The 16,318-nt window shown below is 41.3% G+C and overlaps 1 protein-coding gene across 5 annotated transcripts in view; it reads left to right on the top strand.

Annotated features, from left to right (window-relative positions):
• The first annotated feature begins 3,522 nt into the window (after positions 1-3,522).
• col11a1b (collagen, type XI, alpha 1b) overlaps positions 3,523-16,318 on the top strand; it is a 92,485-nt gene continuing 79,689 nt past the window's right edge. For 2 of the 5 annotated variants that reach the window (XM_071490674.1, XM_071490673.1), the window contains exon 1: positions 10,932-11,469. In XM_071490674.1, coding sequence (XP_071346775.1) covers positions 11,355-11,469 — 115 coding nt within the window. In that variant the 5' untranslated portion in view covers positions 10,932-11,354. Of the gene's footprint in view, positions 3,563-10,526; positions 10,585-10,930; positions 11,470-16,318 lie in introns of those variants that run through there. The other 3 variants (XM_071490675.1, XM_071490676.1, XM_071490677.1) reach the window with 3 other exon arrangements.

The following is a 16,318-nucleotide window of genomic DNA, read 5'->3' as shown; positions in this document are numbered from 1 at the left end:
GGACTCAGTGTCACGGACAGGCTGGGGAGAGTCTGAGAGAAATTGACTGTCACATTTTTGGTTTGGGTGTTTTCATAGGATTTGTTGACAATAAAAATGTATTGTAACACCAGCCTCATTTTTTCAAGGATCCCTAAAGGATCTGAATTTATCTGTATCTGCCTTGGTGATTCATTGCATTGCTGCTGTTCTGTTTCCTATGTTCCCTGCTCTGTAGGCTCTTCACAGATAGTATCATCAAATATCTAACCACAGCCTACAAATCCATAACATTATTATGTTTATCTTCTTTAGTCTCCAGAAACTGGGCCATTAATCAGAATTCTCAGATCACAACAGTCATAACTTCCTCCTGGATCGCATCCTGGTATTTTTTGTAAAGACCTCTATAACTGAAAGGAAAAATGAAATATATAGGAAAAAATTCTACCTGAATCATGGTGAAAGCAAAGCTGTCTTTGGAAACAATGACACTCCTATTGGGAGGAATGATTCCACATGCGGGAATGTGTTCTCGCTCTGTTTAAATGATTCCAGACTTGCTGCTCTCCCTATCGGCTTTACGCGGGTGCATGGGCAGCAAGCATGCACGTGCATACACACTCCCACCCCCTCCCTCCACCACAATCACACACTGAGTGTTTGGATATTTTAGCAGTAAGGGCTCCACCGGTCTGCAGCACCCATGAGATTTTCTGCTGCAGCATCACTTGTCATTGACTTGTTATGGCATTCGGCATCAAAGACCAAAGAGACAGTTGTACTGCAAATATAAACCCAGCTGCTCTGCCACCTCTGTCTTTGAATCTCACTCAAAGAAGTGAAGCTTAAGTACCACCACTGGAAAAGGCAATGGATCAACGTCACTCAAAAATGTTCATAATGGTCTTTTATGTTATTGCAGTCCACCCAACAGCTTCCTTTCCGTAAAGCCAGGATTTGGCATTCTTTGACAGCCAGATGCTGGGCCTTGAAAAAAGACTCCCGGGTGGTGCCAACCTCTCTTATTAAGAGCAGAATTTAGGAGCTACAACAGCTGAGGTGGGTTGAATTACAGATATACATACATTGCTATGTCAGTGTTTTTGTATTAGCAGTGGATTACGTTACTTCTTGGATGTGAGGGGGGGGGTCATAGTGACAAACCCATGGAGAATTATCACCCAATTCTGGGGCTGAAAAGAGCATTTTCAACGTCTTTAAGCTCGCTGGTGTAGTTCACTCTCTCTCAGCACTGTTAAACCCACTGTACTGAACAGCACACAGACTGATAGCTACCAGCTGAATGAGGAGGAGCATTCCTCAGGGGGGCGCAGGTGAGTTAAAGGGCTGCATGAAGGGGGCCACGAGATGCACAAAGTGAGGTGAGGCACAGGTGGATGCAGGTGTGGTATAAAGCATGGAGGATCAGCTGGAGCGCAGCGCTGGGTGTGACGTGCAGCTCTCAGGGGAATTAAGGTACTTTTATAGCCCTAGTTTGTGATTGGCGCAATTTACGTCAAATTCCTGCTCCATCTGGGAGTAATAACTCAGTCAAATCGGAACATAAACACACGACACACATATTTTTAGATTCAGTATGACTTAAGCTTTCCGAGATCACCGTCATCTAGGAGCAAATATCCATACATGCGCTTCGAAAACAGAAAAAAAAATACGCTCATTAAAACGCCAGAACTTGCCTAAGAATAATCACGTTTTTAGGTTTTCTTCAATATCTTAGTGTTCCAGTAATATTTGTCTGGAGATCTATTGGTACATTGCAATAAGGAAGTGCTAATAGCCAATTCGGCATATGTTTAATGGTTTCAGTTTGACAAAATGTAAACAATAAGGGTAAAAAACAAACATGGCTCAACTCTTAGCCCAAGGCAAAACGCGGCTAAATTATGAGAACTGTAGAGGTGAGCTGGAAATGATTATCCCCCAAATCTGCAAATGATAATAGCAGGAGTTACAAAAATCCGTTAATGTAACCATAAATATTAAATCAGAGAAGGACCTAAGCTGGTGGATGAAGACATCAGTGAAAATAAATGCGAGTGTTGTGCCCGGGTGTATAAATAAGCAAACTGTTGAGTCATTTTAAAGCTGATGATATGTGTTGTATTTGCTGCTTGATTCAGCTGCCCCCAAGAAGCCAGGAAAGTTAGTTAAGTAAGTTATTGCCTCTTAAAGTTAAGCTGACAGGTCATTTATCACTATTGTTAAAGATATTATGAATATAAGATTACAATAGACAATATTATAATATAATATTAATAATGTGTTACTGTCTCTATCAGGAACAGACAAGCTAAATGCTCAGATGACTCAAAAAAGAAACTAAGCTTGTAAAATACTAATGTAAAGCTCATATGGTTTCCCACCACTCTTCCATCCCAGCCCTGTCTTTAAGAATGATGGCTTTTGAGTGGCTTGTTGCAGAAGCTTGCGGGGGGACGCATAGGCACCGCAGCTTACACACAACGTGGAAACAACGCTCCATCCAGCTGCTGGTTACTGTAACCCAAAACCACCATGTTGGACAGCACCCAATCCATACACTGTGGGAGGTGATGAACATGGAAAAGAGCGAGCTACTGTGCTGCTGCTACAGCTTTTACCTTTTCCACTGTGACCGTCAGTCTAAATTCTGTTAACAGCTAGGATGGATGGAGTATGTAGCTCCTGCCCACAAAGATGAAACCTTTCCATGTAGGAAATCTTCCAGAATTACTCATCGGCCAAATTTGTTGGTTCTTTATTCAAGCGTTGCATTGTTGCAGTGCCATTAATGGAAGATATAGTCAGGGCCTGACTGCGAGTGGAACAAAACGGCCCATTCATATTCTCAGTATTGTGGGTGATATGAGTGCAGTATTCTGTAATGTATTTCATCTGTTTTTCCGTATCTCTAGCCACAGTTGTCTCTTTGCACACACAGGCCTAATCAAAGAATTCAGCCAATGTGGTTTGCATTTTAGCCACTTTTTTTTTTTTTTTTTGCTTTGAGGTATGGTGACATTGTCTGTTGGCCCAAATCTCTTCCAGTGCAACACATCAGAATCTTTTGGCCTTGACTGTACCAGATTTTATCATCTCTACCAGTACATTTGATATCCTTTATCAGCCATATCCATGTCGGACACACTACATTCAAACCAATCAACTGATTACAGCAACAGTAAGATGAGGGGAACAGCTATGAGCCAGGACTGTAAAAAGTGCAAGTATTATTTCGGCAATTTGATCCCTGATCTGCAACGTTTTCCCCACACAGTTAGAGTTGGACAGCCCTTCAAGAGGTGACTAAGCAGAAAAACATGTGATCCAGGGTGTGTAATTTGGAAGCAAAGTCACGATTTGAATTCCTGATACTTGAAGGAATTACTTAGATGCCAGCTCAAAGCCTTGGCTTCTGCTGCGCCTCACATTGTTTTCTAATCTGTTTCATTCTTATTCAACATCTTTTCAATGTGTAGTTACTCTACATGAGCGGCGGCACGATTGAAAACCTTAGGAATGACTGAAGTTGCAGTTCATCCTGTGGAAAACATGAATGTCCACATCAGATTTAAAGGTAATCTGTCAACCTCATAGTGACACTAGTTAAAAAAGTGAGGGAATTACCAAAGTTAGTTTAACTCACTGTAGAAGATGTGCCAATCCATGGAGTTGTTGAGACATAACACTGGATAAATGAAAACTTTTACTTGCTGGTGATGCTAGATGAAAAGTCGGGATCACCAAGGACATGAGGAATTATCCTCTTGGCACCAGTGATATCAGTTCAGATTTAATGGCAATCCAAGCAATAACTGTCAAGAAATTTCACTTAAATTTCACTCGAGGAAAAGTCAGTGAGTCACCAAAGCCAGTAGGATTCCTCCTCTGCAGACCATGAATATCTGTATGAAATTGAATGGCAATCCATTTTGTAGTTAAATTATTTAAATCTGGACACAGTTGTGGGCCAACAGACAGACAGCATCCACAGACCCACATCGCTCGCATGCCTAAAAATCTCTGAATGAATGTGGAATGAGGTAATTAGGGTTTTCAGTGCCAGCAGGACCTGTAAATACATGATTGAACACAGAGGTTCTTCTTAATCTTTTCTCAGTTACGAGTCATGTAGTGTCAATTATAGTCTTACTTTTTACCCTGTTAAGTTTCTCCACATTTGGAGCGAAGTAAATCACGTGTTAATTTGCTCTAACAAATCCTCCAGTTTTTCGATAAATGGTCCATGTTGTGCCAATTTAGCTGATGATTTGGATGTTGATTTATTAGGGTTTGGATCATTTGCATCATACTTTCCTCCTATTTTTTCACAATAATAAAAAGCATGGCTACCCATTCATGAGAAAAAACATAACAAGCCAAGGCAGGTTTTCAGGCTGCTTTGAGAAGACACCTGGAGCTCAAATTGTGACTGGTTTCATTCCCAGCACTGAGACCAGTCATGTTTAAGTCGCCTTTAGCGAAAGTATCAGCTTCAAGAGCTGCTAAACAACACAAGCCGAAATTAGCCAAATACCAAAATGCAGCTCAGCGCGCAGCTGGATTCAATAAATATGCCAATATATATTTGGGTGGAACTGTTATCTTAAAAGGGTGATGGCTGGTTGGAAAAGGAGACTCCAGAGTGACTGCTTTTATGACTGGAAACCCCTGCTTGCCTACCCACTCATTAAGATGTCAGAAGGAATATACCTGTTGCAATAAAAAGTTAGCCAACAGACATTTGCTTAGTCACTGAACTGTGAGCAATGGCCCTTAACGCAACCTCGAACAACCTCACAGGACAGTTTCAAATGTTTTACGAGTGTATCTTAAAGCCACCGTGACTATTAGCAGTGCTAAGAGACAGTGTTTTGAAAAGCAAGATCTCATGCTCGCAAAGGCAACGGGGCGATACACTTCTGCTGTTTTCATGTCATCCCGCTGACTGGTGCTAATGCATCAACAACATAGCAACGACAGAGAGGGCAGGAGAGAAGAAGAGGGCTAGCTGCGTGGATGTAAACACAGCATGTGTCAAAAAGCAATGAAAACTGGCTCGCAAATGTTTCATGAGAAAGGAAGTGCATTAACATGTTTGTTAGACCTCAAGGATTCATACGCTGCATTTTAGTGAGGAGCAGGGAATGTAAATGTACGAGAAAACTCCACAGAGGGTTTTTTTTAATGCATTCACATGCTTAAAGAGTTAAAATTAGCTTCCTGGTATTGCTGAGCAGCAGGGGACAGACAGTAACACCGAGAGGGAGGTCTGGGCTATAAGGATTGTCACTTTAGAAAATACCCACTTGATTTGGCTGAAACTGACTCTGCTGAATCCTCATATTAACTTTGGCTGAACTGCAGATTGGATTTTTGCACAGACCGATGCTGGTTACTAGCTAGATTTTCCGGGCCCGTGCAGCAGAGAAAATTGCCTACTCAACCTGGCATGAAACACCTTCCTCATCCAAGTGGAATCATGTTTCTGGCCACAAAGAAATGTACGTCAGATATACTTTCCTTTTGGTTGGTCCGCGTCAACCCCTGAGTCTTTAACTTGCCAGGTGTTGAGCAACTTGACCTGATATTTGTGAACTGTCTCTGGCTAGTCAGCAGTGAGTGCACAGTGGGCTTATTAGAGCTGACTGGCTGAAAATGGCCGACTTCAACTGAACAGAGTTACTGAGAACTGTTAGATGGATCATAAAAACCAAAAACAATAAGATCGAAGAGATTAAAGAGCTCAACAAAACCTTATAGTTGGTCTTTATTTATATCACATGTAGTCATTTAATCGGCTGAAAGGAATATATATCGATAAATCCAATTTTATGGAGCACTGAGCTATATTCACTGAACAGATTTTGTGATTTACTGTTAACCCCCTCAAATTTAACCTAATCCCCAGATCCCATCCCTCTCTCAAGATTGATCTCTGCACACACAAGACTGTGTGTGAGAATTTTCTCGTTCGAAACAACTGCTGTTGTACAAATGTCAGGCTAAAACTGAATTCTCTCAATAAAAGTTTTTATGCAGAGCATCAAAGATGATTTATGCTTGTCCGCAACAAACAAGAGTAATGAAGAACAGTCATGGCCTGTGAAAACAGCAAATCCCAAAGTGCTCTAAATCCAATAGGGTTCATGAGTTCAAGCATCTTCAGTGCACAAGCCATGTGCCTTCATCTGCCAAGATCTGTGCTCTCTCTGTGTGCCTCTTTTGTGTTTTTTTTTTTTTTACAGTAATTTTGCATCTTCTCTCATCTGATGCAGTCTCTACAGTTGCTTTTTGACTTTGTCTCTCTTAATTGTCATTGTCTAAAGCTGAAAACCCAAAGTCAGTAGTTTCTAAGTAAACTATGTTGTTTGACATTTTTAATTTGTTTCCCCAAGTATGATAACAGGACATGACTTAGTGAGTTTTGTCTGTGCCTGGCTGGTTGTCAGCCCCCACAGTCAGTGTCAGCCAGTCCCTTTCTCCTATCAGTTTTTACTGCTGACGGCTGGAAACAGGGCTCAGGGAGACTTTGCTCATGAAATACGAGATGCTTGGGGCATGTTTAGATTATAACAGACCTCTCTACTTAACTGGCCATAACACTGTTCACTGCTGAGAGAGAAGGCATTCATCACAGACTTGACAAGAAACATGAAAATAGGATGGCCTCTCTCCATCTCCGTCACTCCTCTGGTACAGTCGGAGGTTGAGCACTGTGATATCTGATCTCTACCTACCTCTGACCTACCTCTGCCCTGCTCTCCAGAATTTGCACCTTCTATCGTGCCGTTTTGCTTTGGATTATTCTGTAAATGTATTTGTTTACATTCTCTCAACACTACACACTACTGTACCTGTGTGGCTCGAGGGGTGGCAAATGTCAGTCCACCACTTTGTTATTGACTGAAATATGTCAACAGTTACTGCATGGATAGCCCTGACATTTGGCACAGATATCCATGGTTTCAAGAGGGTGAACTCTAATAACTTTGGTGATCCTCTGAGTTTTACCCCACAGTTCCACCATGAGGTTGATGTTTGTGGTTCTGAGTGAAACATCTTCTATCTCCAAAAGTTTGGTTACCTGTAGAACTCATGTCAACCCTCTAACACAGTACACTCGTGCAACGAGGTAAATATTATACCTGCTAAAAATCAACCTGTTAACATTGTTGAATTATGTCTAATGAAACAAACAAACTATGCTCATTAATTTGTTTATTCTTCTATTGATTGACACAGTGGAGTTTACATTAGCCGTCATATGCTGTCTTTTAGCATATATCAGCAGTCAAAGTGTCTGGTGGAAAATATGCCAAACAAATAAATAAATTCATTAATAGCATATAAAATATTATGCGACCAAAAAAATATGTTACAAGACAACTTAAATATAAACTTTTATAATGCAAAAGTTTGGTTTTGCTGCTGTTAAAACAATGAGAGATTCAGTGTTTGGTCATGTGATGAGGTTTGACTCTGTTGACACGTCAAAGCAGACATCCCTCTGACAGTTTGTGAGGAGGTGCAAGGAGCTCAGTCGTTCTGACCACTTTTAATGAAACACATTTGTTACATCATAATATTTGTGTTTTATTGCTGTTTAATTGTAGGCTGTTATATGGCCATTTGAAACACATGTCTGGAATATTAACGACCATGTTGGTCGTCAAAAAAGAAAGTCTTGCATAAACTCTGAGTGGTATGTGCCAGTGCTGCTGAGTCCTCCAGTGTTGTGTCAGCTGCAGCTTTTCTCCGCTTGGCGCTCTGACACTGTGTTGTACAGCAAGGGATTACTTTGCACTGTAAAACAAGGCGACCTTACAAAATTTGAAAGTGAAAGCACACCTTCCCACATCCCAACAATCTCCCACTAGGTGAGGCTGTCTGGGCACCACATGCACCTATAATAAGCATGCCCAGACAAACATACATTCCACTCAGTGGTTATGCGGTCTGCTGTGTCTAGCATGCATCCCTCTCCACCCCCAACCAGCCACACACTGCCTTCTAGCCGGATAATTCATAGTAACGAGGAGCTCTTGAGGTTAGGTCCTACTTGTGATTTAGCAGAGGACGTTTGAGTTCAGAGGAGATGGTTGTAACTTTGTTCTTATTGCGGCTTGTGAGGCTTATTGATGAAGGGAACTGTCATTCAGCCAGAGCACCTGGCTTCAAGGGAACCCTGTCACCCAGGAAAAGTAATGCTGAGCACCCTCTGAATTTCTACCTGCCCACGGGGTTGCTGACTGCTATGTTGAAGAAGCACGTAAAAGAAAAGATGTTTCCACACTCATCAAGAGATATCATTCTGAGAGTCAGGGGGAAATGCTGCTGTACATTTAGTCAGAAGTTTCCTGGACACTATATAGTGTTTCATGCGTATCACAAATCACAATGAATTTACAGACATGCGGAAAATGGTCCCTGATAGAACTTACGGCAGTGCTTCTAATGAAGCCCTGGAACAGCTGTAATACTGAATATCTGTGTAAAAGTAAAACTCCTGAACTCAAATGCCTGTAAATTTGCAGACAAGCGTAGTAGTCTACTGTTTCTGGAAAGCAGCAAGAACAATTTTATTCTGAAACTTGAAAGCACTCAGATTAAAAGCTGCCTCCAATAGAAAAATAAAGCCACAGGGCAACGCTTTCAAGACATTTTTGTTTTTATAGCTGCACTGGGCAGGAGCCTACATAGAGTAGGGACTTATTATAGAATAATTACACAATGTCATCTTGGTAAACATTGGCAGTAAATGCATCAGTTGTAATCATATGCTTCCAACTACAAAGAGGGCAGCTCTGGAGTCAAACCTTCCTGAAAATTGTAGACTATCCCTGAAACAAGAATCTATAAGGAGCTGTTGGACGTCTATCAGTACATTTTGCCAGCTGTCCAAGTCTCTTGTTTGAAAGAAAAACTAAAGACTTAAGCCTTGGTTGTTCAAATTTTCTCTCTTTTGCCAGTGCAGGAAGGCTTGTCAAATTGAACCAAACATTTTGGGCCACAGTCCCAGGAAGCAACATGAACATGAAGAGGTTCTGACAGTTTCTGCCAAACAACTGACGAAAAAAAAAAAAAAAAAAAAGGCAACCAACTACCAGAGACACAATATGCACAGCCAGGCTGCTTTCAACAAATTATTTCTCCCGCTGAGTAAGCACAAAGCCTTCGAATCAGATCAGAGATAAATAACGCAAACAATATAGACAGTCCATTATCACAAAATTAGCCCCAGAGCTCATTCGATTCCACTTAAGAGTTTAAAGAGTGACCCTCTCTGCTCATATTTAGTTTTTAAGCATGATTTTTTTAACATTAGCAGCCAATTTTCAATCCATTATTACTGTATGTTTGTATTGATCACAGTGTTTTAGCCATGCTCTTGCACAGCATTGTCGTTTCTCCTCCTGGGTCCAGACTGGATTCTCTCAAAAATTATTCAATGGATTGAGATTAAATTTCCCCAGAGGATGAACCCCCTACTTTGGTGATTCCCTGACTTCTTGTGTCGTTCCACTAACAGGCTGAATGTGTCATTTATCTGGTGAAATATCTTAACTTCAACCAGATGGCTCTGACTTTTCCCCAGGTGCTACCATGAGGTTTATATTTGTGCTTTTGAGGGAATGTTTTCAACAACTATTGGATGGACCTCCATGTAATAAAGTTGGTGATCTCCTGAATTTCCATCTAACAACATCCTCTGGTCAAATTTTTATTTTTCCAGCTCTTTGGTTTATGACCATGTAAAAATAATGACATTCCCATCAGCCATAGCTGCATTTTAGCATTGTTGCTGAGGAATTAGCAACACTGTGCCTAATTAGCCACTAGCATAACCACTGACACTTAGCCTGGCATCTTGATCAACACTCACAGAGATCCATTAACTACCAAACTGTTAGTTATTGTCATTTCACATTGAGTCAGGTAGAAAAGTCACAGTAACCAACAGAAAACTGTGGTTTTTAAAGCTGCTACCAGATGTGAATGCATTTAAATATACAAATTCTCAGCACATGCGCCAGAGTGAATAAATGTAAAAAAAAAAAAAAAACAAAACTGCATGGCCCTAATAAATCAGACCACTGGGCCTGTTACACCCTGCAGTCTAAAACAACTAATCAAACCCACACTTGCACACACAAACAGCATTTGGCCTTAATTTGAAAGGGAGTCCAGGCATGTAGCCACTGATCTGCATTTTTTTAAAAATGCTTAATCCTTATTACAGTATACATGATCCAAACTGTTATTATTTAATCAGCCGCACCGGTACAGTGCTGAGTCTTCACTCCAGCACACTGAGCATCAGCTAAAGCTCTGCTTCTACTTTCTATGATAAAAAACTGTAAACACTGACAAATGTTCCGAAGTGTAGTTTGGGTTTATGTGACAAGAGCTGCCATCGCACTGTTAGGTCTGCCTTTCATCAGTGCGCATGAAAACCGAATCAAGAGCAGGACTCTATAGCTACCACCTGTCCTTTCAATCATTTGTTCTAGTCATCTTTAACCATTAATTATTTTCAGGCCTCAGGAGCCCTGCTGTCCAGAAGAGAAAAAAAGGACTCCTTGAGGAAACTCCCAGGTCTGGAAAACATTTCCTTTTGGCCACTGAAGCTTTTATATTAGCCATCGGCCCATGTAGAAGCTATTCAGGCTCTCTTTTCTTATTCTTAGGCTTTCAGGAAACTTCTAAAATAACAGCTCCACCCCACCAATTAATTTGCATTTAGTGTGTTGCATTTGGTTTAGCGCCTCTCCTCCTGAATCTCCTGCTTCATGCCCGAGCTTAAAAGCTCTTTCTGGAAAAGTTGAGAAAATAGTGCAGCTTCCTTTATTTATTGTGTTATTTTCCTCTAAATCTTTATTTCTAACTTGATAAAGAGCAGCGTTTCAGAGTGTTTCTAGGATTTTGTAGTATCTGTGTGGGATACTGCACTGTGCCCTGTAATTAGGTTGCCCAGGGATGGAGTGATGCTCCGCTTGATGCTGCTCAGACCTCTGCCAAAGCACAGGGGGCGGGTCCCGAGACAACTTTCCCGGCTTGTGATTTGATGAACGGAGGATTTTCCAGTGTCAGTATCTTGCAGTCGGTTCAGGTTTGTCCAGCCTCCTGACGGTGCGCAACTCCCAGGGAACGGAGTGGTTTGCGCTTTTTTTCATGAAAGCCCTTCACCATCAGTCTGAGAGCTGGGCTTAAGGGGGAGCGGAGCTGAAGGGCCCAGTCTGGCTGTGATTGGCATCTTTATACTTTCACACATGGCGCTGTAGTATAAGCACACTTTTTGTGGATTGTGGAAGGGACCGAATTTTATTAAAAGTCGCCCGTTTTCTGTTCAGCTGCGGGCGCTCACCATGGAGATGCAAAGATGGACCACCAGGTGGAAAACGAAAAGGTGGCTATGGGACTCAACGCTAGCCGCATTGGTTACATTAATTTTAATTCTACAAGCCGCCACTGTCAGAGCAGGTAAGGAGCTGCGTGCTGCGGCACACCTCGGTCACATGTGTAAAGCCTGGGGCATCCCGTCCTGTAGGCTGGAAGACAGCCCGTAGGTGTCAGTAGCCTCAAGTGGTAGCTGCAAACTTTTATCCTAATTAATGCTTGACTACCAAACTCACCTTAACTCAGTCTGTGCACTCTTTCAAATGCTAATTAGACCATATGATGCTAATTAGACCTTATCCACCCTCTCCAACATCCCCTTTCCTTTTTAAATTCGAGGCAGTTTAATGTTGATTAACACTAAATCACGTGACAACACCCGCATCCAACTTTAACTTTTAAAGGAGTCCTCTGTGTCACCACAGTTGTGCATCTACGTTTGTGATGAGAATTTGAAGTTGTTACCTTACAACTCATCTGAAACTTTTGTAATGTGTCCAAATTCAGTATTATTGATTGCGATAGAAATCTTATACCGATAAATAAATAGATTTATTTTTGGCCAGACCGAAGCAGATGCGTCTGCCTCTTAGATTCATCCGAGTGTCTAAGTAGGTGAAATCTGCCTTCCAGGTGTGGTCAGCGTTGATTTCCTCTTGCCACAGACACTCGGGTGATCTGCGTAAAAACTGTGCGTAAAAGTGATGAGTGACCAACGATGGCACTCACTGGTGGTCAAAATGCCTGTGTGGTTTCCACTTAATTCCAGAAGTTAAGATTCACCCAGAAAATCATCCTTTGTATATTTGCGTCCCACTTCATCACTTGGCAGTCCTGCTGGAAATCGTTAAGGTTTTACGCATAACCTTTACGCATGAGGACGAGTGATGTAACCAGAAGCTCACAGATAGCACATTCACTTTTTCCAAAACATCAGTGGAGTAAGAGCCTAATAATACAATCAGATTCACAAAAGGCATAAACTTGGCGCAAAATGTTTTTGATTTTGTCTGGTAAGATATGGGTTGTCTCACTGAAATCACACTCTGACATTTGTCAACAGTGTAGTAACTGAAAAAAAAACCATAGGTTGTGTGCTGAATAGACAACATTGTAGAATTCTGGGAGTGAAATTCATATTGTGGCTTGAAGGATCACCATCTTTCCACATTATCTGGGCTACTACTGAGTCCAAGAAGGGGCGTTGATGGAAAAAAGAAAAAAAAAAATCTTGAGTATTTTCTCAGCTTTAAAACCATATGTGGGTCACATTAACTACTTCTTTCATATCTCCTTTGTCTGTGAAGAGACATCCATACTGTACTGTGGCTTCAGCCAAGATAAAACTGTGTGTGTGTGTGTGTGTGTCAAAGTTGTGTGTCTATTTGGATTCCTGTTACTTTGTAATATTTGTGGTTTTGACATCAGATCAGTTATTATTCAACCCATTGAATACTTGCCTTCTTGTGTCAGAGCCATAATAGTGACAGAAATGAAAATACTTAAAAAGTTAATATTTTTTATGGCCTCACGAAGATTTTAATCAAGAGGCGGTCATTAGTGTAATGAATTACATCCTGTCTAGACATTAACTATCTGAAATCCCTCCCCATTTTGAACTATCATCATCCATTGTTTGAAGTCCTATGATGCATCAAGAAATCATTCAGCAGAGGGCAAATTGCAAAGAGCTCCCCAAATATGAAAAGATCATTAAAGCAAATACCACAGTGGCATGGCTTGCTCATTGCCCATCTTTCTTCACGCTGACTGATATTTAAAGTCACCATAATTGCATGATGTGCTAGCAAACATTTACAGGCTTTCCAGTGTATTTTAATTGCTGCCTGTGCTGCCAGCTCTCAGTAGATGGCAGTGACACGAAAAAGACTGACGAGACATCCCAAGATGCTGCCGCACGACCACAGAGCCACAGAGGCATTAAGTCAGAATGTCACAGATTTAAAAGTTAATCACAAGTCTAAACTTAAACTCTATGGCTCTGATGAGTTATGAGATGGAGGGGGTGCTGGAAATTTAGCCCCTTCAGCTGAAAATGGTATTTTAATGTGTTAGGGTCTGCTGGTGAAGTTGCTTTAATGATTTTAACAGAGGTTTTCCCGTGTCACTACATGCTTCACCGCCTCAGGGGAACTCACTCTCCTTTGTCATGCTAGTAGCTTGTTAACATGGCAGATAGTATATCACAAGTGCCCGACAGCAGTCAGGGAGATGTGTCATTAAAAATCAGAGAGACTGACGAATTACCCCCCAGACAAGACTGTGGAGAGGCTGAGACTGCGTTGGTACCTTTAACACGAGAGAACTGTCTGCTCTCTCTTGTGGTTTTCATCCTTATCATTAGAATAAGTTGTATTTCTTTTTAAGAGTGGAGGGATGGGAGTCTTTTTTCAGGATGTGTTGAGGGTATAGCACGCTGGCTCAAACTCCTGCGAGACTGAAAAGCTCTTATAAAGCTCTGCCTACTCATTTGGGGTCTTTAATGGTTTTGGGATATTGCCTGTTTTTCAGGGCTTCTGTGAAGCGATGGTTGGGGAAGAAGAGGGGCTGCAGAGTCGGGGGGTGTGGGTGGGCGGGTGTGTGTGATGGTGGCGGTGGGGTGGGGGGTGGGTGGGTGGGGGTCGGTCCAGGCCAATTCAGCACATCTGGAATATATGAGGCCTTGAGGTATGCAGTAATGCAGGAAGGCATTCTCAAACTCACAAAGAGACCTTTAGTCCAAGCTTTCTTTTTTTTTTTTTTTTTTCAAAGAACCAGTAGCTCTGTACTTGGGACAATATTCAGAAGAGCCACAGATATTTTCCTTTTTATGAGGCATTTGGTGTGAGGTTTAAAACTTGGCGTACAGTGCTTCACATTTGTATTTTATTCTGTCTTTGAGTGAGTCTGGTAGTCTTCAGGACAAAATGAACTGTGTCTGTTGAAATGCTTATCCCTCAGTGTCAGTCATAGAGCCTTTTTTTTTCTTCATCTCTCGTCAGTTGATAAAAGTTACCGTGGGACTGACTTTAACAGAAATCAAAAGAAAAGACAGTCATCTCTACTTGATCTCCCCGTCTTACAGATTTCTTGATGTTTGTACTCTCAGCAGTTTAAATTCATGAACTGTGGCATCAGATGACTTTGAAAACTGGAGACAAACCCACTGAGCATCTGCTTAAATCAAGCGAGTTTGATCCACCACTCAAGCTGTTGTTTTGCTGGTCAGAGGAGAGGTAGCTACAGGGATGGGGGCCTTCTTAGTTTAGTCTCATGTATGTTTTAGTTAGGGGGGTGTATGGGGAGTGGTGCCAGTGCCATAATGGGTTCAGCATGTGGACTTGAAGCTCCACCCCTCAGACCCCCTCCAGGTCACTAAAAGCGAACAGGAACCGCACAATCAGCACTTCGTGGCTTCACATGCCACATGACTTAGAAGAACGGAAAATCCAGTCGTATATTTTTATAATAAAATTCTTTTAGCTGTCACTTTAGATTGACGCTGAGAAATTTAGAGAAGAGCAACTACAGAAAAACATGGTGAAAGTATAGACTAACACTGTGTAGGGCCTACATTCTGCGTGAATTAAAATAACATATGGTTCTTCCATTGACGTGGTAAAAGTTTCGAAGACTCTGTTCTTTCACATCATATTCCTTTAGATACTGTTCTCACCACCAGTCTAAGCTATGTCGGTTAGTCTGTGTCTCTGGAGCAAGTTTTCCTCCTGGTTCATGCAGTTTAATGGCGTGTTATAAGGCTGATAAAGAGATTTCCTGTGATGTGGGCTTCAAGAAAAGCTTCTGTCTGATCCCTTTGAATAATTTTCCCACAATGTTTTCTTGCCGGTATCAAACACATGAATCCACATTTTTATTTCGAAGGAGATTTTCACATTAAGCCCGTTATCTGCCATTCCTGAGAGGCCTTATCGTCCCAGTGGGAGTTTAAGCTGACCACTCAGACATTGTTTATCATTGCTGGACGCTTTGAAGAGGACACGTCCTGCCTCTTGACCCACTGTAAAGTCAAATGAGTAATTTGATGTCTGGACATGGCCGAGCTGGTTGCTGTGGTTTTTGTAACAGTTAAGCAAGTAGCTTTTACTACTTTGGGTTGCACTGAGTTTGGTTTGGAGTGGAAATATTAACTGTTAGTCATTTTATTTTCTTCACTGAACCTCTGCTCCTCTGTTGGCTTTTAATCTCTTCTCTTTTTACTTGGATAGAATAGTTTCTGGCCAGTTTGTAGATCAAATTCCTCATCGGGTCAATACATACTACTGTAATGGTGTGCAGTTTTAAAGTCTTTGTTCTTACTTCAGTATATTCACACTACAGCAGTACAGTGATGTTATTGCATGTGGTGAATGCAACTAAATCACAAGTCCATATGTGCTACAACAATTATGTTCAGAAAGTGTTTTGTAATTCATTTTCTGAGTAAATGTCATCAATTTTAGCAATTTAAACACCATATTTAATTCAGAGACCCCTCACTAGCATGGCTATGAAGTAATTAATCATAGTTTAAATCATGACTTCTTATTCAAAGCAAGACTGTGTAACCTTGAAATGAGGACATAACATATGAAAACATCACAAATGAAGTTGAATTCATAAGCACTAATAATGTGAACCCTTTTTCATGTCACCACACTCAGGGGTTTTGTTGCCTTCGCCTTACTTGATCTGGTATGACCAGTATGCTATTGAGGCTAATGTTAGCCAATGTTTGAAAACTTTAACTATATATATAGCTGTCTAACTGACATAAATGAGTAATTGCATTTGAGCATTTGCCATTGTTCTGTTACAGCACTTAGTGGCTTGTGTTCAGCAAACTTACATACTTGCTTTTAAGATATGGGTTTGAAATACCTAAAAGCTGCCTGTACACACTACAGCTAGACTGATAAATCAGCCAGGCCAA

The sequence above is a fragment of the Trachinotus anak genome, unplaced genomic scaffold, assembly GCF_046630095.1.
Source record: "Trachinotus anak isolate AG129_WGS33_773 ecotype Australia unplaced genomic scaffold, CSIRO_AGI_Tana_v1 ptg000012l, whole genome shotgun sequence".
Lineage (NCBI taxonomy): Eukaryota > Metazoa > Chordata > Actinopteri > Carangiformes > Carangidae > Trachinotus > Trachinotus anak.
The sequence above is the reverse complement of the archived record's forward strand: the minus strand, read 5'-3'. Positions and strand labels throughout refer to the sequence as shown.